At 40.5% G+C, this 26,782-nt stretch overlaps 2 protein-coding genes and 1 long non-coding RNA gene across 3 annotated transcripts; 1 reads left to right on the top strand and 2 right to left on the bottom strand.

Annotated features, from left to right (window-relative positions):
* The first annotated feature begins 222 nt into the window (after positions 1-222).
* LOC146511145 (sialic acid-binding Ig-like lectin 14) lies at positions 223-6,869 on the top strand. The gene is made up of 8 exons (XM_085173024.1): positions 223-331; positions 751-2,865; positions 3,045-3,428; positions 3,767-4,072; positions 4,142-4,393; positions 4,491-4,581; positions 4,706-4,745; positions 4,884-6,869. Exons 2-8 carry the CDS (start codon positions 2,736-2,738, stop codon positions 5,121-5,123), a joined length of 1,443 nt encoding a protein of 480 aa, XP_085029150.1. The 5' UTR covers positions 223-331; positions 751-2,735; the 3' UTR covers positions 5,124-6,869.
* Positions 6,818-21,327, bottom strand: pck2 (phosphoenolpyruvate carboxykinase 2 (mitochondrial)). Its single transcript, XM_085172956.1, has 11 exons — positions 20,866-21,327; positions 15,016-15,228; positions 14,729-14,913; positions 13,786-13,856; positions 13,456-13,591; positions 13,158-13,345; positions 12,835-12,997; positions 12,539-12,754; positions 8,605-8,742; positions 7,880-7,975; positions 6,818-7,754 (listed from the first exon to the last, which is right to left on the bottom strand). The coding sequence occupies exons 1-11, from the start codon at positions 20,895-20,897 to the stop codon at positions 7,285-7,287; spliced, it is 1,908 nt and encodes a 635-aa protein (XP_085029082.1). The 5' UTR covers positions 20,898-21,327; the 3' UTR covers positions 6,818-7,284.
* LOC146511144 (uncharacterized) lies at positions 8,764-12,532 on the bottom strand. Its single transcript, XR_014876145.1, has 2 exons — positions 12,234-12,532; positions 8,764-10,358 (listed from the first exon to the last, which is right to left on the bottom strand). It is a non-coding gene; the product is annotated as an uncharacterized LOC146511144 (long non-coding RNA).
* Positions 21,328-26,782: the final 5,455 nt, after the last annotated feature.

Here is a 26,782-nt window from a genome sequence, read left to right as displayed (position 1 = left end):
ATTTAGCTGGGGAGAGTGTAACCCAGTAGAGAAAACCGCTTTTGTTGTTATTCTTTCTTGGTTTCTTTTTATTTGTATAAATGTATTTTCATTCTTTTATTTTGAAAAGCATCATTTATTTTGAAAATAGGAAGTGTGATCCTCCAGCAAACTTTATTTTTCTGTTGCCGAATCACAAGGGGTAAATGCTTTTTTTTTCATTGGTTGAAAGTGGGTTTAGCCCCGTCTTCCAAAACACCAGACCATCGTTTCACATGAGCTAGGTCTTTTCGCACGTGGAAGTAGATGAGACAGGCCACGGATAGCTCGTGCGGAATTTTCTAACATTTTGGTGAGTTGAGCCCATGGGTTTGAAAAATTAATAATGTGTTAGCCTGTTGCTAAAAGTTGTTTCTTCTGTTCATACCGATTCGCGAGTGGTAATTTGCTGTTTAAAAACGGTTGAAATGCTGTTTGTGGTAGAATTTGTTAGCATACTTGAACGATGATTGGAAAAATCTATTATCTTGCTGGTTATACCTATTAATCACAATTTCATGGTTGAAAAGAGAACGAGAAATTCATTTGTTGTTTTACATGTGGTTAAAATAATTTCATGTACAACGAAAGATATATTCAAAGCATGCATGTAATGTATTACTGTGGTAATGTGAAAGAAATGTGAAAAGAGATAAAGAACTAAAGCTATAGCTGTGATACAAGAGAAGAAACGGAACTGGCTGTGTGCAATAATGTAATATTGTTGTGCAGGCTAGGTTTTTTCCTTGTTCGTGTGGAAGGAACTAAGATTTTGGATCCCGATGGATTCTCTCCAGATGGAGATGGCGAGCCTGAGCCCAGACTGAACTTTGCAGAGGAGCTTACTCTTCTTCCTCGACGGAGACTCCCAAGTGGTAACACACAAACCACAAACGAAAGAGAAAAAGAACTAGACTAAGAACTTTTGACTTGACAAATGACCAAAGACAAAAAGACAATTGAATATTGAGCTCAAACAACTATTTTTGGGTTTATTTTTGTTTTGCCGGCTTATTCTTATTATTGTTATTGTTATTATTATCATTACTACTGTCAATGTGGAATTTGTGTCTTGTTTATTTCATTTTTGTGTAAATAATAACCGTTGCTGCTCAAATTCCTGTCTCCAGCCATTTCATTCTGTATTCGCCTCGCTTTCTATTGTAGCCCTGCCGAACCTAGCAACTGGTCTATAGTTTGGCTGTCCTAAACTACTTAAAGTGAGTCAGTGGTTACATACAACTGTAGCTTGCCTCCACCAGTGTGTGAATGGGTGGATGACTGGGTGTGTAAAGCGCTTTGGGGTCCCTAGGGGGGACTAGTAAAAGCGCTATACAAATACAGGCCATTTACCATTTGTGATACATGATTACTTTTGATGCTTTTTTTCAGAGGGAAAACTCCAGATATGATGAAAGAGAAATGTATTTAGATGTCTGCTTTTGGCCAAGTGGCTCAACTGATAAATGAGTCATTAAATAAAACAAGAAATGTTTAAACAAATTGAGGAAGCTGGTCAACAGGAAGCTGCGGACACAGTTTCCACAACCTGTGTGAGTACAGACAGCTTTCTGTAATAAAATTACTCAGTCACGTGGTCTGGCATTCTTTTTGTTAGTACCTCTTATAATATTTGCATCAGTCATATTTGCTGTTGTGTTTGTTTGGTTTGAAGTGATAACTAAATGTCACATTGATGTCAAAGTAACATCAATATGGATGTCAGGGGCCGGCAGAACATCACACTGTAACAAGATGATCAGTGTTATTCACTTCACTGTAGCTGTGACTTCAGTATTACTGTTGTGTGCTGAACAGAAAACCTTTCTGTATGACGTAAGGCTGCATCTTGATTTAGCTTTGTGTTTATACATTTAAAAAAAATGAATTGTACTATATATTTGTAAAGTTAAAATATTGATAAATATAACAGGCAAATAGGATAAAACCTGAAGGCCTGGATGAAAATGTGAAATTGAAAATGTAATCATTACTTTTATTATTTTATTTGCACCCTGATGAGACTGAGCTGACTTTCTTATTCACAGGAAGGTTTGTTCCAAATGGTTGATTCTAGTTATCTGGACAGAACAGAATGAACCTTTTTGGATTTACTTATCTGGATGACTGAGCATGCATCCAGACAACTTTGTGTATTTTTACAGTATTGAGAGTGCAAGTCTGAAAACCAAGAGCGAAAACCAGGAGTTATATAAAAATGCAAAGAAAACATTTTTGTGAGCAAAGTACAGAAATCCAGATCAAAACAGGCAGGAGAAAAAAACTGTGGAAAGCTGAGACACAATCTTTGGTGGAAACGAGCTGCTCTATGTGCAAAAATGTTAATGAGAGAATGAAGAACAGGTTAGTGTGTGAGTGGAGGCTCAGGTCAGGTGATTCTAGAGGCAGGCGGGTGGGAGTGGCAGCATCTGAAGGGGGACAGAGTGCACGATGGGAACATAAAAAGCAGACTGACTGACTGAATACAGAAAGGCAGAAAACCAAAAGCACCACTGGTCTGTTTGCTTTGACATTACAACATCTAAACACAGAAGTGTTTCACTCGCTGTGTTTCTGCTGAAATCACACATTGTCTCTCTCTGTAGCTGTGTGATCATTTGGTAAGAAAACATTTTTTATATCTTACTAAATTTTTATATCACACACTTTTAATCTGATTTCAAATACATGTAAATTTTGTATTGCTCTATAAAACAATGCAAGTTCCTGATTTGATCAAACCTTTAAGTGATGTTATATATTTTTTCCAGGTGATGAGTTTTATGACAGTCCAGTCCGTGAACATCATGACAGACATCATGTTACTGAGTCTCCTCTTTATTCCAAGTGAGCCGTCTCATTTCAGGCATTTACAGTCTGACAGATCAGTGCAGATAGAGAAACTTCACACAGTCACACAGTTTATACTAAAGCAGTTGAGAAAAAAGAAACACGTCTGCTAAACTTAGTTTATCACAATTATGTTTTTGCTCATGTGTATTTGTGTATTTATCTTTTTTTTCCAGGTACTTTGGCTTCTTGTCCTTCAAACACACACCTGTTCATCACTGCACCAACAGAGATGGAAGCTCTGAGTGGATCTTGTTTACAAATCCCATGTAACTTTAGTGAAACCGGAAAAGAAAAGTTTGACAGCACAAGACCTGTTTTTGCAGTGTGGATTAAAAGTCATACTGATTTTAAACTTTATCCAGAAAATGTGATCTTCAACAGCAGTAGGACAGTTAACATCTATCCAATGAAGATTACAGGAAACCTGAAGGAGAAAAACTGCACCACTCTGTTTTCCAACTTAACCACAACTTATACAAACACATACTACTTCAGAATTATGAACTGGCCGTTCAAAGCAACAGCTGTTTGTGATCCTCTTAAAATGACAATTAAAGGTGAGAAAGTTTTCTTTTCATTGTCCAGGTTTTCTAAAAACTAAAATGAGTAATCAGATGCAGCTTTGGGTTAATCAACAGAAAGAACTAAAAGTTCAATTATTACAGAATTCAGTCTGATTATTCTGTATTTATTATTATCCCAGATTGTCTGTACTACCCTAATGGGAGAGGATAAAATACTACATCTTGTTTGATGTTTGACCGTTTAAAAAACAGCAAACAACATTAATGATCCATTTTTTTATTTTCTAACAGAGTAAAAAATTATAATTTTTTTTCTACTGTATTTCCTGTATTATCAGTGTGCAAACTGTGTCTGTGATGTGAAACCACAGATTCTCCTTGGAGGCCCGATATTACAATCCCAGGTGATCTGAAGGAGAAGGAGTCTGTCACTATAACCTGCTCAGCTCTCACTCCCTGTCCACACTCCCCTCCTCAACTCACCTGGAATCTCCAACAAGACTCTCACAACAAAATAGAGCAAAACACAGATGGAAGCTTTACAACTAAAATCCAGCAGAACATCACTCTGTCAGACACACATGATGGAAAGAAGATCAGCTGCTCTGCCAGATATCCTGTGAACCAAGGAAAAGACACCAAGACAGCAGAGACAGAAGAGACTCTCAGTGTTTCATGTAAGACAATCAGAGTTTGTTGTTGAACTGAATCTTAAAGGACAACATGATTTATGTTTTTCTCTCCAGATTCTCCCAAAAACACCTCAGCATCCATCAGTCCATCGGGTTTGGTGTCAGCAGGCAGCTGGGTGAAGCTGACCTGCTCCAGCAGAGCCAAACCTCCAGTCAGCAGCTTCACCTGGTTCAAGAAGAGCAGAGATGGAGCTGTGAAAGTGTCTGAAGGAGAGATTTACAGCTTCAATGTAACAGATGGAGGAGTTTATTACTGTGTGGCCACTAATGATCTGGGTAATCAGACATCAGCAGAGCTTCATGCTGGTAAAGACAAACCACATCACCAACGTTTTACACACACAACACACATTAAATCATATCTTTGATTACTGTTTAATATCATTCTTTTTTTTTCTATCAGGACAACAGAATAATGGTTCTTTACCACTGGGTCCACTTCTTGGATGCATCCTTGGGTTGATCTTACTGATCTGTTTGGTTATCTTGGCTTGGTAAATATCACACATCAAAGCAAGAAACATGATCTGCTTTCCCATCAAGCTCAACTTTACTCACATAGATATATATATTTAACTTAAAGTTATCTAATATTTAACTGTCACTCATGTCTTCCAGGTGCTTAAAGTCAAAACATCAAACTCAACAACAGACTCAGGTAAGAAAATAAAAATTAGAAAAAAATAATTGTAGATTGCCTGACTTTTCAGGTGATTATTTACAGTAGTACCTGCATCCGTGCAGTCTGCTTACCATTTTATATGTCACAGAACTTTTTATTTGATTCGTTTTACAGACTGAAGAGCTGGTTGTCGAAGAGTCCACAGGTAAAACAGAAGAAAAGGAAGAAAGCCTCCATTATGGAGAGATCAACTTCTCCACTCTGGGATATGAAGTGCCCTCTGGCTCAATGCAGGACAGAGGACAGCAGCAGGATACGGTGTACGCACAGGTGAAAGTCAACAAGCCAGAAAACAGCTTAACACAGAGAGCTCATGGCCAAGAGGAACTTTATGCTAAAGTGAAGAAAAAATGAGAAGTATCAGTTAACAACCTCTGAACAGAGAAAGAAACGTGGAGCCACGAGTTCACTGAAATAGAACCAATTACTTTGTGCAGTTTGTTTTATGTCCATGCTTCTGTACCATCTTCAGGCAGCCGTTTGCAGAGGATTTCCTGTGTTCACATTAAATCCATGAGCAGAAGCTGCACCAGTCAAGGAACTAGTTGACTGGGCCACACGAGTATTTCTGAAAAGGAGAAACTCAAAACCTCCTCATATTGTATGTGTTTGTTGTAGGACTTCATAATACAGCCCGTACCTTATTACCTAACCTGTTTTGTTGCCTCCCGACATTTACTGAATTTCCCGTGTAATTTTTTACCAACTAAAAGTACTTCCTGGTAGATACAGTAGAGCAAGGGAAGTAACAGGAGGTTATAAAGGAAGAAAAATATTATTTAGTAATAAGAACCTTTAGGGTATCTTACTGGAATGGACAAGGTTCCTCTTATTACATTGTAATGACACAGTATTATCAGAGGTGTAGTCTGCATCAGATGTGTTTACAGATGGAGACGGCTTCTAAAGCGAGGAGCTTTGAAGTGCTAAAAGCACATACCTCAGACCTGACAAGGCTGGAGCCTAAAGGGCCTGACTCTAAATAAAATATATGAAAAACAGCAAATATAAAGACTTGTTACCAGTAACATGGTGTTTTCATAGCTGAATCCTAGTTCTGATACTACTTTCTACGTTTGTTACTCTGAATATTTTGCCTGTTATTTTTAGCTCTTCAGAGTGTAACTGAACTGTCAGTTGTAAAGAGCTCTTTGCTATTTAGCATTCACTTCAGTCCTGTTGAAAAGACGATGTTATCTTTTGTGGTACGTACTTTTATCATGTCTGAAGTGTATGCATCCAGCGTTATTCATGCTGTTCACAGTTCAGTGACCAAACTTTCTACTTCTCATGTGGTTTTGTCACTTACGTTATCACACTAATGTATCTGTGTTGACATTGTGAGTGTGAAATACTCTGCATGTAATATTTGTCAACAATTTAAGTGTTAGACTTATGTACTGTGGGGAAAAAAATACACCAGCCATTGTGTCTGCCTTGAAAGAGGTTTATTCATTGCATAAAATCCTCGGCGTACAACTTCTACAAATACCTTATAATCTCAGTGACTTGAATTGGTCCAACGTTTCACGTACTGCAAGTATACGTTGCTTGAAATCATAAATCACGCGAGTGCCGAGATGAATAATGCATAGTGATCTTTGGCCTCAGTGAAAACCCGCTAAACTTTTCACTTTTGAACAGCTAATGCATTTTTAAGGTTTTTTTTTTTTTTTTTTTTCATTTGAACATTAAAATGACATTTCATGAGAGCTGGATAATGTATGTGCATTTAGTGTATTTAACACCATCCCCGCCAATGATTAAATAACCCAGCAGTCAGTGTTTCAAATCATGTATAAAACTAAATCCTTTCTTCTGATGTGTACACGTGTGTGTGTATATATATATATATATATATATATATATATATATATATATATATATACGTTTTTATAACAAAAGTATTATGGGATGTCTTGAATGATTAGTGATTCATGAGTCAGTCCTGGAAGGGATGTTGAGTGTTAAAAGTGGTGATAAAAATAATCCTTTAAAATGTTATTTTAATGAATTAAAAATGTTCTGACTGCATCTTCCTTCTAAAAAAAAAAAAAAAAAAATCTTTGGGCTTCAGCATGTAAACATTAGCAGCCTGAACTAATTATTGTTAAAACTCTTAAAAAGGCACCGTTGGTTGCACTCCAGTACAATGTTCCACCTACCAACCCAGCAGCAGCCTCAAGTGTTATAGCAACAGTGTAAAATGATGTCCAAAAACAGAAGGTGTTGTACTGATAATCTCACATCTCAATTCTCTTTGCAAAGGGACAGGCAGGAGTCACTGACTGCGTTTTCATACACAGGGAAAGTTTGATATTCACATTATTGCTGGTTTTATGACTGAATCCTCAACATAAGATTCATTCTACCCATTTTTAGTTTATTTATTCATTTATAAATTTCTGTGTATGTAAACTCGGTCACTAGTTCTGATTACACCTTCATGATGTGAATTCTGCTTCCTGAGTACCTCCCTCCCTGCTTCTTTGTTTACTTCCTGTCAGGAGGCTTTTTAATTGTGTACTCTATCCTCCAGTGCCTTGAGCTCAGCCTCCACCTGCGCTGGCAGGTCAGCGCCAACCTGCTGAGTAAAGTAGGCTTTCAATTCCTGGGTCTCCTTCTGCCAGAAAGGCTTGGGCACGTCGAACAGTGCGCCCATATCCACCTTGCTGCCCAGACCTTTAGTGTCGATGGCGCCATTTTGTGGCACCCAGCCGATGATGCTCTTTTTGGCTGCCTCGTCCTCTCTCTCTCTGCCGCAGCGTTTGAAGATCCACTCTAGCACGCGGGCGTTCTCTCCGAAGCCAGGCCACAGGAAGGCGCCAGTTGCCGGGTCCTTTCTGAACCAGTTGACGTGGAAGATCTTGGGCAGCTGAGTGGGGGCCTTACGGCTCTGCATGCTCAGCCAGTGAGCGAGGTAGTCTCCAAAGTTGTAGCCGAAGAACGGCCGCATGGCGAAGGGGTCGTGCATGATCACCTTGCCTGGAGGGAAAATGGAAAAGCAACTTCTTCATTATTTCATTATGTGAAAAACAGCAAAGGTAAAGAGACAGCTCCGGAGAGTTTCACAGAACTTCTGCATCTCAGAAACATGTGAGGATCTGTACCTTTATGCTCAGCAGCTGCTGTGGCCTCGGACCTCATTGCAGCTCCAATAAATACTCCGTGCTGCCAGTCGAAAGACTCGTAGACCAATGGGACTCCTGACAACAACATCATGTGATCACATTCAGTGCAAGCCTACTTTCTGCTACAAGTTATACTGCGCTCCAATTTTTTTTTTTTTTTTTAATTTATGCTGTTGTAATACACTCAAAAGAGAAAATACAAGGATCGTACTTCATGAACCATAAGCTGCAATCAATGCTTGACGATTTCAAGCACTGTGAGTCCTATCTGTCTCTATTAAAACAGTGACTCCCAACCTTTTAAGTCAATGTACCCACACAGGCCAGACCCATGTACCCGCTTTAATTTACCAATAAGTGTAAACCAGTAAAATACAGAGCCACCATATTCTCTTAATTTACATATGGCATCTTGAGCCAGTATGTACCCCGACTCCTCCAACAAAACAGACAGGAGGTTAATATATAATACATCTATAATTTCTCAAAAAAAAACATTTCATTTCACTAAAGCTGAAAATGTTATTGATGAATGGTAAATGGCCTGTATTTGTATATGTTGTATATTTGTTCATGTTGCCCATGAACATCAAGACTGCACCGTTTCATTTTAAATGTGTTGTGGGTGTTTGTGTGGGTGAACAGCCAAAATGTGATAACATGAATCCACCAGGGTACAAAGTGTGTTTAAACTTGGCACCAACCTTCTGGCCTCCTCCCACCAAAGATGATGGCATCAATGGGGACACCCTCCTCACTCTCCCACTGGGGGTCAATGATGGGACACTGAGCCGCTGGTGCACAGAAACGGGAGTTGGGGTGGGCGCAGGGTGTTGAGCTTCCTGTGTACAAAGAAGAAAAACTGTTTGTTTGTTTTTAACTGCTCATGTTTTTAATGTCACGGTTAATGGTTAACTGCGTCTACTCTTGACTCTCACAGTACTCTTGACCTACCAAAGTCAAGAGTACTGCAACCCGTGGAAAAAAAACAGAAAATCTCATGGGGACACCCAATTATAAATCTTCACTCTCAAACAAAGAGAGCCATGCATTTCCTTGAAAACTGCATGAACCCTTTAAAGCCTGTCGGAGCGGGCACGCTCTGTTTTGCGTAACAAATTTTAAATCCCGGTAGCACTGCAACCACGTAAGCTAGCGCAAAATTTTTTTTTTGCATATGAAACCGGAGGAGTTGTACTTACATCTTATGCCATCAGCTTGTCCTAAGTCACAGTTTCCTTCCACATATAGCTTTGCAAAAACTGCATAAGAAGCGCTTGCAGGAACAAAAACATAATATTCCAGGAACACGCTTTGCCGATCCGATCAGCTGTTCATAACACTTCCTACGTCCATCAGTGCGAACTTTCACATGTCCGCCATGACCTGCCCGAAACCGGAAGTGACGTCATTTTTGCGGAAATGTAGTTTTTTACCATCAGGGCCTCATGAGCCTATACTGGTGTTTTTAAAAGTTATGTTTGACTTTATGACTTTCTGTGTCGTTTCTGGGATGCTTAGGACTCATATTGCACTGCTGGAAATAGTTTATTTTGATGCATATGCTGTTTTTTTGCAAATTTGCACTATAATATTTATTTTCGCTTTTCCTGCAGTATATAAAAATTGGTGTATTTCAAAAATAAAACTATGAAGACACTCAAAATAAATTTCCTGTGGTGGGAAACTATTTTGTGCAACTTTTTTGTATTTACAGTTTTGAGGCATAAGCCTCTTAAATTTCTCTAACTAGAAATATATGTTAAAAAAACAAAAACGATTTTCAATTTTTTTGCAGTTTATTGCACTTTTTTGCAATTTATGTAATTACTATGCACTTAATGCAGACATATTATTAAAATCTGGGTTATAATGGTTGTATTGATGTATAGCAACTTGAAATGCTCCCAAAAATGGCTCCACAGCATGTAAAAATATAATATAAGCTCTGGCGGACTTAGTTCTATGGTAGGTCTTAAAGGGTTAAAAACCTAAACAGAACACGTGTTGTTGCACAGTCATATGCAAAGTAGCATAACACCAATATGCGATCCACCTACAACTAAGTAATATCACAAACTAGCCGCCTCCTATTACCAGTTTGAATTCACATTTTTTTATAAATGTGTCACTATACAGATTTGTGAGTAATTTCAAACTGAATTTCTGAGAGGCTGATGTTGTCCAAGATAAGGACAATGCTGGATAAAACCTCCCACCCACTCCATGGCTTGCTGGCTAATCACAGAAGCACATTCAGTGACAGACCGAGATTATTCAAATGCACCACTGAATGACACAGGAAATCTCCCCGTACAACTCCAATACTTACACCCTTTTGCACATGCTCTACGGTAAAATAACAAATTACGACGTTTCACAGATTAGAGTTAAATATCAATCATATAAATTTAACCTCTGTAATATTCTTGATATTTATAATTGAGCAATTTGTATACTGTGGCGGAGGTGTGGTCCCGGGCGCGGCTGCAGGGGAGGGGCGGTGCTGGAGACGCAGGTGAGAACAGCTGATGGCGTTTTGGACTGATGATGCTTTCCTTCCCCTTTATAGTGAGACGGGAGAGGAGCGGAGGGGGGCTGGAGATCAGCTGAGACCGACAGCTGTCAGACTGTGGTCGGTCATCACAAACAACAATAAATAAACTTGGCATCTGAAAACAAAGACCTGGGCGTGTGTGTGCCTGTGTGTAGTGCATTTCACATATACATACAGTGGGGCAAAAAAGTATTTAGTCAGCCACCGATTGTGCAAGTTCCCCCACTTAAAATGATGACAGAGGTCAGTAATTTGCACCAGAGGTACACTTCAACTGTGAGAGACAGAATGTGAAAAAAAAATCCATGAATTCACATGGTAGGATTTGTAAAGAATTTATTCGTAAATCAGGGTGGAAAATAAGTATTTGGTCACCTCAAACAAGGAAAATCCCTGGCTCTCACAGACCTGTAACGTCTTCTGTAAGAAGCTTTTCTGTCCCCCACTCGTTACCTGTATGAATGGCACCTGTTTGACCTCATCATCTGTATAAAAGACACCTGTCCACAGCCTCAACCAGTCAGACTCCAAACTCCGCCATGGCCAAGACCAAAGAGCTTTCGAAGGACACCAGGAAAAGAATTGTAGACCTGCACCAGACTGGGAAGAGTGAATCTACAATAGGCAAGCAGCTTGGTGTGAAAAAATCAACTGTGGGAGCAATCATCAGAAAATGGAAGACATACAAGACCACTGATAATCTCCCTCGATCTGGGGCTCCACGCAAGATCTCATCCCGTGGGGTCAAAATGATCATGAGAACGGTGAGCAAAGATCCCAGAACCACACGGGGGGACCTGGTGAATGACCTGCAGAGAGCTGGGACCAAAGTAACAAAGGTCACCATCAGTAACACACTACAACGGCAGGGAATCAAATCCCGCAGTGCCAGACGTGTTCCGCTGCTGAAGCCAGTGCATGTCCAGGCCCGTCTGAAGTTTGCCAGAGAGCACATGGATGATACAGCAGAGGGTTGGGAGAATGTCATGTGGTCAGATGAAACCAAAGTAGAACTTTTTGGTATAAACTCAACTCGTCGTGTTTGGAGGAAGAAGAATACTGAGTTGCATCCCAAGAACACCATACCTACTGTGAAGCATGGGGGTGGAAACATCATGCTATGGGGCTGTTTTTCTGCCAAGGGGACAGGACGACTGATCCGTGTTAAGGACAGAATGAATGGGGCCAAGTATCGTGAGATTTTGAGCCAAAACCTCCTTCCATCAGTGAGAACTTTGAAGATGAAACGAGGCTGGGTCTTCCAACATGACAATGATCCAAAACACACCGCCCGGGCAACAAAGGAGTGGCTCCGTAAGAAGCATTTGAAAGTCCTGGAGTGGCCTAGCCAGTCTCCAGACCTCAACCCCATAGAAAATCTGTGGCGGGAGTTGAAAGTCCGTGTTGCTCGGCGACAGCCCCAAAACATCACTGCTCTTGAGAAGATCTGCATGGAGGAATGGGCCAAAATACCAGCTACTGTGTGTGCAAACCTGGTAAAGACCTATAGTAAACGTTTGACCTCTGTTATTGCCAACAAAGGTTATGTTACAAAGTATTGAGTTGTATTTTTGTTATTGACCAAATACTTATTTTCCACCCTGATTTACGAATAAATTCTTTACAAATCCTACCATGTGAATTCATGGATTTTTTTTCCACATTCTGTCTCTCACAGTTGAAGTGTACCTCTGGTGCAAATTACTGACCTCTGTCATCATTTTAAGTGGGGGAACTTGCACAATCGGTGGCTGACTAAATACTTTTTTGCCCCACTGTATATACATTGTGCTATTTCTTAAATTTGTAAACATTGTAGTAAATTGTATTATTTAATTAGTCTGTTGCTGTTACTTTCTTGGAGTAACTGTAACCAACATAATTATCTTGTTAAAGTATTTTGAATCTGAATGTCCGTTAATACTGCGGCCCACCTGCAGTACCTTTGTAGACCACCAGGGGGGCCGGGAATCACTACTTTAACCCAGTTCTAAATTTGTGACTTTGCTTTGGTTTACCAGCAGATGGTGCTGTATACACTTTGACTGTTAAGTACACTGATACACAACAACTGATTTCACCTTGTTTCCAGGTTTTGCCATGCCAATCTGTGAGCGCCATGTCAGCAGGAGGGGGGTCAAGTCCTTCCCACCACACCCCCCCATCGCTGGTTTCACCAACATTGGTGAACACAGTGTTTTTAACAATAGTAGTCATGGCGTAGGGGTTGGTCTTGTTGGAGGTGCCCGGGGCCACGCCAAAGAACCCGTTCTCTGGGTTGATGGCCCTCAGTTTACCTACAGAAAGATTAGAGGGCTTTTTTTAGTAACTACAGATTATTTTTGGAATAATAAAATGAAGCGAGTGCTTCACTCACCTTGGCTGTCAAACTTCATCCAGGCAATGTCGTCGCCTACACACTCAACCTTCCAGCCTGGTAGAGCTGGTTTCATCATGGCTAGGTTGGTTTTACCACAGGCACTGGGGAAGGCAGCTGCGATGTATCGCTTCACACCCTGAGGACTGGTGATTCCTAGGATCTGAAGAGAGAAGAAAGAGGGAAATACTAATATTAGCAAGAATATAACTCCACGTTTTTAATAAATGTGGAAGGTGTAGGCTTGTAGTGTTAATGTTTTTAATTAAAAGAAACCCTCTTTAATTCAGACTCAGGTCATAATCATTACATAGCATTCTAACCAGCATGTGCTCAGCCAGCCAGCCTTCATCTTTGGCGATGCGGGAGGCGATGCGCAGGGCAAAGCACTTTTTCCCAAGGAGAGAGTTCCCTCCATAGCCACTGCCGAAGGAGAGGATCTGCCTGGTGTCGGGCAGGTGGGATATCAGCACCTTTTCTGGGTTGCAGGGCCACGAGTTCACCAGAGGAGCTGGAAGTAAAAAGGAGGGAACAAAATAAAAGGCAGGAAAATGTATAAAATGTTGCAAAAACTGATACAAATTACAAATAAAACTCGATTCAGGCTCTTGGAATCTGCACCTTTGAGAGGTAAAGGTCGCCCCACGGAGTGCTGACAGCGGACAAACTCCACTCCCTCAGCCAGTTTATTGAGAACAGGAGTGCCCATACGCGTCATGATACCCATACTGGCCACAACATACGGGGAGTCCGTCACCTTGAAGAAAAAATAAATTGATTATTACGCTGACCTATAACTTAGGAAGTCCAGTGATTAAAAAATAAATAAAAATAAAAAGTACACACAAAATAAATTACAGCAATTAACTGGAAGAAAGCAGCACAGCAGGCTCACGTGTTTACTGCAAGTTTTTGCTGAGTATGAACTAGGGAGAGAACAATAGCTTTTACCTGGACACCATATTTGGTCAGAGCTGAGCCTACGGGACCCATGCTGAAGGGGATCACATACATAGTCCGACCTACAGTGAGGACACAGATTAAAAACAACATATTGATGCAGTTATATTTAGCTGCTGTAGCAAACAAGCTTCAGATCTAAAAGCTGAAGGTCAAGTAGATCAAGCAGCAGCACCGATATAGTTAAAGGTTGTAAACACATTTTCCTTGAGATCTTTGTGATAATAATTGTGAGCTATGCAGACTGCATGTCTGATATGATCAATAAGGTACACTTTTCTATACCACAAAGAAAAGTTGTTACACTGGCCAAGAATCCAAGCACACACTAGCTGAAATAGTACAACATGTTTTTAGTGACCTGCAGGTGTTTAAAGTAGCCCCTCCCCTCATAAATACTTATGGGTCAGCTGCAGGTTAGCACACAGAGTGAGCAAGCAATCACACACCACTATAAAGACTAAAAAGCCCTAAAAAAATAAATAAATATATATGGATCACAGATGTTCGCCTATTACCTCACAGAATAATGACTGTTTCTCGAAGCTCACCTAAACCTTGAGGTTAAGGTGTGTACCTAAAAGCAGGATTTATAACACTGCAACAAACGTGGAAGTTAATCCTGTTCTAACAGGCAACAAACTCAACAGTGACAAGAAAAAAAAATCTGAAGCAGGCCTCACAGTATTTCTTTTTTTCTTTTCTTTTTTCTTTTTTTTTTTTTTAAACACCTCAGCTTATTTAAAGTTCCTGATGTTAAGTTGCTTTTAAAATCCTTCCTGTTTTTTAAAATCATTTTTCAAACTATTCTTAAAACAGTTTATTAGCATTAAAACGAGGTGAACGTGACAGTCAATTAAAACAGAGGAAAGGTGAAAATGCTTGGTCTCCTGGCAACAATGAACAAACATTTGACTTCCGTCCAATTACGTACCGGCCATGCTGCCAGGGAAACGCTCCTCTCTGGCTTTCTGCCAGTCAGACTCACTCATCCAGCTACCCAGCTGGCTTTTCACCCCTGCAGCAGGGATGGGGATCGTGTCTCTCTGCTTCTTGGTCACTATCACAGTCTTGCTCTCCACTCGGGCCACATCTTTTGGGTCTGTACGTGCCAACCAACTGCCAAATAAAAACGTTTATTATTGAAAGCTCTCACAGCATGTTTCCAAATAACTACTTTAGGTGATTGCTTTGTTTTGTATGCTGTTCCATTATCTTTACCAGTTCTCATATTTGGGAAGCTTCTTGACCATGCCATCCCTCTCCAGACCTGCCAGGATGTTGGCCGTCTCTTCCGGCGTCCCAGTCACCACGTGTACATTGGTAGGCTTACACTCCTCCACAGCCCCCTTCACAAAGTCGGCCACTGCGGGTGGCAGCGACGGGATTGAGGCCAGAGATCGAACCCCGACGCTTGCCCCGACACCACCCTTCCTGAAAGAGAAGGACAATTTAAAATCACTCTACTGGCGACTAGAAGAAAAATCCAACAAAACAGACTAAACACAACTCCAACCTGAAGAGATCAGAACTTCTTTAACAATAGTATTTGTTGGACTGAAATCCAATGTTTTTTTTCTTTTGCCATACAACGCATAAAATAAATAACTGACCAAGCTTAGAGCAGTGAATTTGCCAGGGGACAGCTGAGAGACATATCTATAAAGCAATCAAACGTCTTCCTTCTTTCATTCTTTAGAGTAAATTCCTGCAAAAACCTGCCACAAGAGACTAATACAAGGCGAGTCTCCTCATGTAATCTAGCTATTCATCCATTTTCTTCCGCTTATCCAATTCATGATCCAGGGGATGTGGGCGAACTACAGTGGTCCCTCGCTATATCGCGGTTGACCTTTCACAGCCTCCCTGTTTTGCGTTTCTTTTTGTATGTGTGCAATTTTGCATGCTTTTTTTTTAACGGTGCATTGTGTTCTGCGTCCTGATTGGCTGTAGACCATTGTCAATTAATCTCCATGTCCGTGTCTCCTGAACAGTACAGAATACGTTCAGCTTGTCAAATTTACATAAATCTTAGATGGCTAGCAGTGTGACTCTGAAGTGCTGTACTGTATGTTTATGTTTTCTCCCAAACAAACACAACAATGTCGACAAAACATTTTGCACCGTCAAAGGCGCCTGCAGTAGCACCCAAAAGGCAGAGGAAGACGCTAACCATCGCACAAAAAGTTGGACTTCTGGACATGCTAAAGGAAGGTAGAAGTTAGCGTATGTTTCGGACCATAAGGCCCACCGGATTATGAGGCGCATTAAGCTAAACAAAACAGTCAGACATTTCAAACTTTACTCAACTCATTCTTCTTCCTTCCTCTACTTAATTTCCCCTAAGGATCAATAAAGTATTCCGATTCTGATTCCGTACTATTGATTCATTAATGCTGAATTCTCTCACAGCTGCTCTGTTCCCATGTTCTGCACCTGAAAACAATGTTTGATCTTTGGTTTCATTCTATAATACTGGATAGGGCTGGGCCATATTATACCGTTTACGGTAATCCCGGTACAATGTCAGGCAGCGATAAGAAAATGAAATATCGCAATAGAATATGGGTAAAACGCGCATGCGCAGTGCCTTAGTTTTCATACGCACATGGCCGAAAAAGCATGGCGGCAACGGAGAATGAGAAGGGGGAAAGCGGATCGTTGAGTGAAACGGATGAACCAGAATTAGTTTGTAAAAATGGTGCCACTGCAGTGATATGGAACTAGTTCGGTGTTTGTCCGTCAGTTTCTGCGCAGAAACAACGGGTAGGATGGTTTGTCAGGTAGGATGGATTCCCAGAACACCATATTTGTTGGACTAAGGTGCTCGTAAATCTGGCAGTAATCTGGGTCATAAACTCTGTCCGTTTCATGTCCCAAAGTCAAACGAACACTGCAGCATCACTGAGAGAAAAACTGTCTAGATTCTTTCATCTTTAATAAAACGATCCGCATTGCTGCTTTACCAGGTGTAACTATGAAGTTTAACATCCAGGCATCCATGAAAACAGAATTTATTACACTTAACGGAGTTAGAAGCAAGCAGGAAGTTAGCGGGAAGTTAGCTCGCTAGTTTCGCTAGTTACCCAAGCATGACATAGCATGTTCTAACTGAGATTTCTGAAAAAATTCAAACATAAAGCTCTGCTATCACTTCCAACATAAATGAAGACAGGAAACTAAACAGCAGTGACGTTTGTAGGGTTACTGAAGTTGGGCTAGCTGGTATATAATGATGTGCTACGTGATCGCTAGCGACACAGCTATGTTAGCATAACATACAGTAAAGCTGGAGGAATCAACGCTAACACTTTTCCACTCGATAAAAGTTAACGTGAAGGTTCCTGATGGTTAGAGACAAATGCAATCTCATGGCAGGATGCTGTAAACGGACCAAACCTCAGTCAGGAGAACAACTGAGACAATCCATCCACAATAGAAGTCAGTCAGTAATATAGTGTTGACATATAATGATATATGCTCATGATATGTGAGCCCATTTAAACTGGAAATTCCTTTTGGTTAAACTTTCAGCAAGGAATTTGCATTTGCACTGTTACATTTTTATATAGCTTTAATGCACATAAAAACATGTGGTTGCTTACGTGAAAATAAATGGATGGGTTTTTTTTGGCACTAGTAAAGTTGTGGAGTTGTATTTTGTTTCGCGTCAATTATATAGTCAGTTATACCGTTATCGCAAATTTATATCGTGATAAAGATTTCTGGCCATATCGCCCTGCTCTAATACTAGACTTTTTTTTCTACAAAGGTTTGAACTTTGAGAGTGTTTAAACAAGAGAGAAACATGTGAAAATGTTCATGACTGTCTGAGAAAAGTGTATGAAGTGTGTAGTGAGGGGTTTTACAGCCTTAAAACATCTATAATAATTGTAAAAAATAAAGTTGGCTACTTTGCGCATTTCACCAATCGCGGGTTACTTTTGTAAAGTAATGAGGGGCCGCCGTATTCCAGATGTTACAGGGAGTAAGATAGATGACGTGTCCAGGGCGTACACCATTTATCACAGGGCTAACACAAAGAGACAAACAACCGTTCACATTCACACCAATGGCCAATGTAGAATGAACAGTTAACCCAAACTCGTGTCTTTGGACTGAGATGTGGGGAGAACATGCAAAAGCCTGGATTTTTTGCCAGGACCTTCTTGCTATGATGCAATTGTGCCACAATACCACAGTGCCCTCCCTATCTAAATGTACCAAATGCTGCAGTGCATTGTAAATGTACAGACAGGTGTCCTTGTTGTTTGATGTTTGACAGTAATACTGAAGTGTGTGGTGCTCAGCATTTTTAAATATTTGTTGTTGTTTCTGGTCTTCAGTCACTCCGTACGGCCCCCCTCATAAAAAACTTGTTTTTTTGTTTTTGTTTTTATGTATGAACTTTAGTATCTTCATGTATGACATTTTTCCAAGATGTAACCTTTAAAGGACACAGGATGGTTTCAAATGTGACACTTGAAAAAAAGCAAGTTAAAAAGTGTCAAAGTTTAATCCACCTTATTGTACTTAGAGTGCCACAGACAAGCTAAAACACATTTTAAAGCCTCAAAGTATCACTTTGCAGCAGCAGTGATAATGAGGTGTCTTTGTTGTTGTTATTAGAGAAACCTAAAAGCCTCAAGCTGACCTTTCCACATATGCCGAGAGGTCTGTGGGTGGGTGCAGGGCCCTCTGTTTGTTAGCAGCTTGATATTCACAAACATAAGCCACTGAGAGTCATCATGTATGCAGTTACAACACAAGCCTGTGGGTGTCTGCATGCGTGTCCCTTGCCTGTCTCTGACAATAGAACATACAATGCATGTGCTTTGTGTCTGTGGACACTATGGCTGAACCCCATGACCTCTTTAGAAAAAAGTGAAATTCATGTTCTTTATGGTCACATGAGAGGCCCGGTTTTTTTTAAAAGGAGCAGCTAATAACTGCCAAAACAAATCACACACATTCACTTTGTTTCAAAAATCAATACATGAAGTCAGCTGCAGGCACGTGGCTCCAATTGGCAGCAGTCGGTGGTTCATTATACATAAATCATGTACACACACGCACGCACACATGTGCTCGCTTTCACTGATGCATGCACACATACACGTTAGTCTGGTCTGAATGTACAAAGGGTGTGAGCAGCAGGCACAACAAGAAGTTCATGATGGGCAAGGCATCACATGACCCAGCAGTGTGAAGGCACAGAGCTGAGGAGTAAGAACTAATGTCACACTCAAGGCCAACTTTAAAGCAGCTTTCAGACACAGTGCGTTAGGTATGTAGCTGACTTTTCAACTGAATGTACATTTTATTACCAGTAAACTGTACCCACAGTTTGGAGCAGATGCAGCTCATTTGGTCTTATTTGAGAAAGACACTAAACCCGTTTCTTGACGAGATAATCATCTACAAACAACACTATCTGTGTCTGCAGCTTTTGACTGATTGGCTGTCGCTCTATTGGGCAACAAGGCTGTGGCTCTACAGCAACGGTAACAGACAACTATTATTTGACCTTTGACCCAAAAATGACGACACTTTGTTTAGGCTTATCTGTGACTTCCGATAAACCGGTCCCTTTGGTTAGCTCTGCAGACTTTTAGACCCTTTACCCCCTCCACAGTAAATCAATTACTTATGCTCCCAAACATCATCATTGTCACACTGCTGATGATAATTAACAAGGGTGGTGCTGAATATTATCTCCAGTGTGACTGAGATTAGGATGAGCTGCATTGAATTTGAAGTGAATTAAACACGAGCAAATGTTTTAACTGTTCATTTTCTTGCTAAGGAACTCATGGGAGCTGGGAGAAGAGATTAGCAGCTTTGCTTTTCTTTGTCTGCAACAGAGAAACTGTGATATTTTTACATTTTTTTAGAAATCCTGTAAAGACTTTGATGACTCATCCAACTTTCCCTGCAGTCAACCATCTGATTATGCCACGTTTTTGCCTCCTGTTTGGTATATTGTTGCATAGATTTATCCAGACATAAGCCATCAAGGAAACAACTATTCAGCAGGACCTGGTCTAATGTTTAAGGATTAATATTTTTCCGACCAAACACTTTCAAAGAACTCATCACTCAGCTCTGTTATTGATTATCCTAGATAAACAACTTGTTCCCCTAACACACCTCCAAGTGAGTAAGCCAATCCTCACACACCACAGGCCGACACGCCTACAGTCCACCTTCAAAGCCCTGACAGATCCTGGTCAAAGGCCTCTTTAAGGAGGAGTCTAATCGTCAAGCAAAGACAAGCCAGCACATCACTTCAAGGAGCATGCACACATGCTGCATGCATTAGTACTCCTCCTACTGTGGTGAATACACAGTAAAATACTCTGGGACATTCAGTGATGCCTCCGGGCATGAGCAATCTCTCAAGTGGAAATACAAACAAAATCCACAGGTCACTGAGTCACTAATTCACCCACTCTCTAACATGCATCCATGATAGCAAAATAAATGCGCAAACACACACACGATGTCACTGAGTGCTCACTTTGAGTCTTGTGTGATGTTGGCTTATCACAAATCCTGGAGGGGTAAAAGCACCAAAGGTTAGATGGCAAATTATCCTGATGTGTTCCTTCAGTCATAAAGACATGAAACTCTATTTGTGTCATGAGTGCCAGCAAATAACTTCATTATCCAGTATCAACTATCAGGTCAAACGAGATTTTTCAGCAGGTGACAGAACAGCTGTCAAACAGGAAGAGTCACAGTAAGGTTAAATTGTTTCCAGGTTAAAATAGTTTGGGAATATGTAAATCTGTTACAATAAATGAAGACTGCTACAGTGTCTCAACTCTTACTTCAAAATGGTCTATCTTTTTTAGTTTTCATACAAAAAATGGTCTTAACGAATTCAGTTTTCATGCTTAGTGTCATTTTCTTTTCAAAATAAAAGCATCGAAAATACAGTGAAGGGGTGACTGTTGGTCGCGCGTTTATCGTAACTTAACAACAAGCAAAACACTTTTAAAACAAAAGTTAGAATAAAGCAGACACACATTTAAATCGCAGAAACACTAGAAAGCCGCGATAACTCACCTTCGTATGACTCCCAGTAAAAGGCACGACATCTTTGGTTTAAAAGTTAAACTAGCTTATATTTAAAAAAAAAAAAATCAGTGTAAAAAGGCACATAAAAGCTAGCTGAGAGGGAGACACGAGGAGCAGCAGTCGCTAGAGTCGGTCAGAGCTCATATCTGTACGTGCACTGAGGGGACCTTGCACTTTGCTCAACGTGTACATTTACACGGAGACACCTCCACACCGGCGAACTGGATGCTCCCGTGCGTCTGCTGCGCGACCTCAGCGAGTCCCCGCGAGTCCTCCGCCCGTCTGCCGCTTTGTACACTCAACTGTGACCGGTCGACTCACATCTGGGGGAGGCGCTTCCTCTGGAACAATTAAATATCCTATAGGTTATTTCTGCCGTGCCCATTTATGTTCGGCTGCTGTTTTGTCCCCCCTCCTGGATGATGCAAGTTTTCACAGTGCTTGAGTACAAACAGCCACGGAGTACCAGCGTGGAGGGGAGTAACCGGAAGTTCGAGCGAGGGCGCGGAAATACATTCTCACCGATTCAAACTTCGTTTAGATGGGAGCGCAACACGTGTGGAAAGGGTGTAAACCTCGGGTGGCAAACATACGGACCGCGAGCCAGAATCGGCCCGGTCAAGACTCCAATTGGAGGAGTTTGGAAAATTTGATGCAGAACATACATTTTTGAATTTTAACTGTATTTTCACAAGTTTAACAGTTTTCCCCACTGATAAATACCTCCACCATGTCCATTCATACTACAAAAGTAATTACTAATAGATTTATTACATATTTATTTCACAAAGAGTAATGCTGGCATATTTCATTCATTTAATTAAGCAGTATTTGTTTATCACGTAGATAAACTGAGATGTACTATTGAAATTGTGCTTCTTCTTGTTATAGTAACCTAATTGATTTGGTTTGTATCCAAATTTCTGTACACTGACAGAACATAAGATCAGCATGAGCTGTATGTGGCCCACCATGTAAAACGAGTTTCACATTCCTGGTGTAAACCTGTGGAAGTAGCCTACACAAAACTGAGAATGAAAACTGAAAACAACATAAAGAAAAACAACTGCAGAACGCCCTAAAGGTAAACTGCTGATGCTGGAAATAGGTTTCAAGTGACAGCTCATTTCTCACGAGGCCAGGCACCTTTAGTTTTCCTAAATATATAAGGCTTTCCACAGGTCCACTCGATCGATTATAAATGGAGAATGGGTGGAATCTTCTCCACCTCTTGGGTGTCTGGGCACCCATATCTCCGCTGATCTCACTTGGACCCACAACACCAACGGCCACTCACCTGACTAGTAAGAGCCATGGTTAGAGAAACCCCATAACTCAGGCCACTCACAGTCGTTGTACATGTACAATGACAATAAAGGGCTATTCTATTTTATTCTAATCACATTTTTGGAAACATGAGTTCAGCTTCATAAGCCACACCCAGGCCTAATTACTGCCAGGCTGGTTGAATCAAGATAGAATAAGACTAGGAAGGTGAAGTAGGCTAAAAGATCTCAAAACGCAACACATCACACCAGGATCTAAAGAAACAGCCAATAAATAAAGTCACTGGTATCTGCCAGTCTGGAAAGGGTTACAAAGCCATTTCTAAGGCTCTGGGACTCCAGTGAACCACACTGAGCTGGACTGAAAGACAACACAAAGGCACTAACCATGCCAGCACAGGAACAAGGTATAAGCACAAGACTGATAGACATTAAAGATTCTTCTGAGACAATCCAGCAAATAACAGCAGGGTGCAAGATGCTAGCAGACAGGGCCATAACCAAGTCATAGTATGCAGGAACATCTGTACTGAGTATGGCCTGGAAGTCCCAAGGTCAAAATGGGAGACCTTTTGACTTTTGGTGGTTTTGAATAACTGAGCTAAGATCCTGTGGGAATTCCAGATACAGATGGACAAAATGATGATGGCTAACCAACCGGACATATTAGTGGTGGACAAGCAGAGGAAGACAGCTGTAGTGATAGGGTTAGCAAAAGACAGCAACATCAGGAAGAAGAAACATAAGAAGCTTGAGAAACACCAAGGGCTCAGAGGAGAGCTCGAGAAGATGTGGAGGGTGAAGGCAACACTGGTTCCAGTGGTATGGTGGTGTAATGACCCCCCAGAACTGGCCAAGTGGCTCCAACAGATCCCTGGAACAACATCTAAGATTTCCGTCCAGAAGAGCACAGTCCTAGGAAACAGCTAAGATACTGGGCAGCACCCTCAAGCTCCCAGGCCTCTGGTAGAAGACATTTTTTGAAGGATAAAGACCTCCCACAATGGTCCACGTTGAAGTAAAGAACCACTGTAGGAAATAAAGAAAAGCCATAACCTTGGCTGAATACCTGACACCCGGTAATTAACTTTCTGTCAGCATTGGTGAATACAAAGAGCAGTTAGCAGGTTTGAGATTCAACACCCTGAAACAGGGCACAAAATTGGATTTCATTCAAACCAAGAAGTGAAAACCATCACATCATTTGTCTCTGAAAGAAATGTAAATGAAGGATTTGCAGATATGACACTATAATAAATGTTATTTGAGTGGTGCGGCAAATTCAAAGCTGCTGAGTTTTTAGGTTTTATTTATAATGTTTAATGGAATATGGCTGTAATTATCACTTTTCACTACACCGATCATATTTATAAGACATGGCACAGCTGTAGACGTTATCCTGTTACATTTCCCTCTCTCTGAGAACACACACACAAATGAAACTGTGAGAGAGGGGCAAGTAAAAGGGTGGGGTTGGACACTGGGAGATAAAGAGAGACACAGCAATCCAATATGTCTGGTTAAACTTCACCCCTCATGTCTCATGTTGTCTGATAGGGCTTGCAGAGTCAGCAGACAACTGATATAACACACACACACCTTTCCTGTGGATTACAGGTATGCTCTCCCCATGCAAACACAAAACCATTTCAAGTTGTGACATCTTTAACATGCTAGAAGCACGGCATCTCTGAGCTGCAGCATCAATTATGTGTGTACACGAGTGTGTTGTAACTTCTGTCAGGCACATTTTGTCCTGCTAAGGTATTTTCATCATGTTGTTGTGGCCCAAAAGCCTCACCAGTAAACTCAAAGTCCAAAAAAACAAGGACAGGCTGGGATGATGCCGTGGTTTCTTTTTTAGGGTTGTGAGGGAGTGGCAAAGTAAATTAAGAAAATTACAATGATTTATTTGAAAGCTCTGAAAACATAATCCTTTACTCTTCTCAGTCTGCATAAATAATGGTTTGCAAGAACTTCAAAGGCTCAGCGCTGCATGCTTTCTTTCTGACACACATACACCATTAGTGTATGTACATATGACAGGTCTGTAAATAAAGTCGTTTACATTCACACCAGCCACTCATGAAGCCACCTCTCTCTTTCTACACTCCTGTTCAGTTGCATGAACTTTGTCTGGATCATTTCTCAACGTCCTCCCCAAACTGAATAACACAGTGCAGACCTTTAATCGCTCACCCAGTCAAAATCAAAGCTGCAATAGCTAATGGAGTTCAGTCGAGTGCAGCCGCCGCCCTTTGCTCTGAACTGTCCCCTCGTGTCTGCTGAGTGATTGTTTTTCTAGTGTTACATGTTATGGTGCCATATACTACAGGTGAGGAGAAAACAACTACACAGTTATGTACGCTCCAACACTCCAACAGTGGGCAGGAAATAAGAGAAGGATTTAACAAAGTAGTTAAAGCTGTGTGGTGTTTTTACTGTCTTTTTGTCATTAGACATGATAGGTTTACCTGATAATGTCCCAACTCAGAGTGTGCTGGCACAGGATGACCTGTAGTTGGACGGTATCCTGTTTACAGTGGGAGGCTCTGACGTGTCGTCTCTTCACTCAGGTATCTTTATTTGTTTTACTCTTTACACTGACTGGATCAGCCCATGCCTCTGTCCACACAGCTCCTGATGAAAGAGCTATTGTAACAGCAGAATATTGGTGTAGCAGCAGAGACGCTCATCAATAATGAGTAGTGCTCTTTTTCTTTCTTTTTTTTCAAAAGTTAGAAAGCTTAGAAGCATCTTTCAGGTTCATTTGAGCTTTATTTGATGATTTGATGTAGATTTTTCATGGCTCTAGGAACTTTTAGAAGGCCAGAATCCTGAGATCAGAGAGCACGGGGTGGAACATAAAGGTGCAAAAGGTCAGAGAGTTATGAAGGAGCCAATCCATTTAAGACCTTGTAGGTGAGCAGCAGGACCTTAAAATCTGTTGAAACTGACAAGGTAGCATATGAAGAGATCTCAGTACAGGGCTAATGTGCTCAAATTTCCCAGTTTTCATTAAAATGTGAGCAGCTGCATTTTGCACCATCTGTAAACCTCTAAAACGTTTCTTTGGTAGCCCAGAAAGAAGAGCGTTACAATAATCGATACATGAAGACACAGATGTATGGACAAGAACCTCTGCAGTGTCGCTTGACAAAACGTCTTTAAATGATAAAAGGCGGTCTTTGTTGTCTCTTTTACATGAGACTCGAGAAGAGCACCCTGTCAAACCAGACACCCAAGTTTTCAACCTTGTCCCTGCAATTTCAAGTTGAAATTTTGGGATAAGTACTGAAATTTTTGTGGTCCAATGACCATCAACGCTGTCTTATCAGTATTAAGGAGCAGGAAATTATCCGATAACCAGTCCCTAATTGCATATAGACAAGACTGTAGTTTAGACACTTCAGCACAATTTCCAATGGTTAGAGGAACATAAAGCTGTCGTTTGTCTTCATAATCCTTTTTCTTTACTCCACACTGAACAACAGCACCCACCAGTGGAAGCACTCATAACTCACAGACTGGGCTGATACAGAATTTGTTCACCCATCTAACATCTAACACACATAACTGAGAGGACAGGAATATGTCTTATGGTCAATCTGAGCATTAACTAGATTTAAGATTGATTTTTTTTTTTCTAAATTATTTTTCAGATATTGCTCTGATTTTTAGGTTGTGTTAATGGGTGCAAAGATTTTTGCTTTTACAAAAACATAAAGAAAAGGAAAAAAGAAGACAAAATAAAATAAAATAAACCGAGTATTAAATATTACAATATATATAATAGTTATGGACACAAAAATTGATATATAGTACTATGCAAAAGTCTTGAGCCATTTCTTCATATGTTTCTTCATAAATACAGAATATATCAGAATATGAGACAATATGAGACAAAAACAGAGTTTGTGCAATCTAACGAGCTTTAGTCAGCATATATAAGATCCACACAGCCTGAATTCTATTTGACAGCTTTCTTCTGTAGTCTTCAGGAATAGTTGTCCAGGTGCTTTGAAGGACATCACTGTGATTTAATTTTTGTGTAATCTCAGCTTTTCCTCGTTGTTCCCTCTTCTTTAAAAGAGGCTTACTGACAGCCACTGAGGCCATTTCTGACCAGGCTTCAGTGAACAGTAGATGAATAAAAGGTCAGATGCGTCTCTCAGGTCCTGTGTCAGGTTTTTGATCTATTGTTTTTCCTGCTTCTAAGGACATGACTTTCAGATACTGTTCTTCTGCTGTAGACAGTTTTTAGGTCTATCTATTTTTAGGTTTATCATCCTGTTTTTGAGGATAGGTTCCTCAATTCTTTAAGAACATACTGCACAATACTCAGATATATGTCAGGTTTTCAGCTAATAGCTTTTTAGGAATCAACTTGTTAGTCTAAAAATATAATTTTATGCCTGTCAAATTGAGTTATATTTGGTATTTCTGCAGATTTAACGATGAGGGGGCAAAATATGTTTTTGTGACAGGCTGCTCGTACTAAAGTGCCTTAAGAATTGGTTCTTGAGGCTAAATTGTGAATGTTTAGACTCAACATTGGTTCATCCCTTGAGTTAGGTGACTTTTTTTTTATTCTTGGATGGAGGGTTAGCCCTTCGAAG

Source organism: Neolamprologus multifasciatus, chromosome 9, assembly GCF_963576455.1.
Source record: "Neolamprologus multifasciatus chromosome 9, fNeoMul1.2, whole genome shotgun sequence".
Taxonomy (NCBI): domain Eukaryota; kingdom Metazoa; phylum Chordata; class Actinopteri; order Cichliformes; family Cichlidae; genus Neolamprologus; species Neolamprologus multifasciatus.
The sequence above is the reverse complement of the archived record's forward strand: the minus strand, read 5'-3'. Positions and strand labels throughout refer to the sequence as shown.

Excerpts from the sequence above, each read along its gene's own strand:
- LOC146511145 (XM_085173024.1), top strand. The coding sequence starts at position 2,736 with ATGCAAGTTCCTGATTTGATCAAACCTTTAAGTGATGTTATATATTTT. Across the intron at positions 4,073-4,141 it reads AGAGACTCTCAGTGTTTCAT|ATTCTCCCAAAAACACCTCA; the intron begins GTAAGACAATCA and ends TTTTCTCTCCAG. Across the intron at positions 4,746-4,883 it reads AAACTCAACAACAGACTCAG|ACTGAAGAGCTGGTTGTCGA; the intron begins GTAAGAAAATAA and ends TTCGTTTTACAG.
- pck2 (XM_085172956.1), bottom strand. The coding sequence starts at position 20,897 with ATGTCGTGCCTTTTACTGGGAGTCATACGAAG. Across the intron at positions 13,857-14,728 it reads TTTCCCTGGCAGCATGGCCG|GTCGGACTATGTATGTGATC; the intron begins GTACGTAATTGG and ends TCCTCACTGTAG. Across the intron at positions 13,592-13,785 it reads TGACCAAATATGGTGTCCAG|GTGACGGACTCCCCGTATGT; the intron begins GTAAAAGCTATT and ends TTTTTCTTCAAG.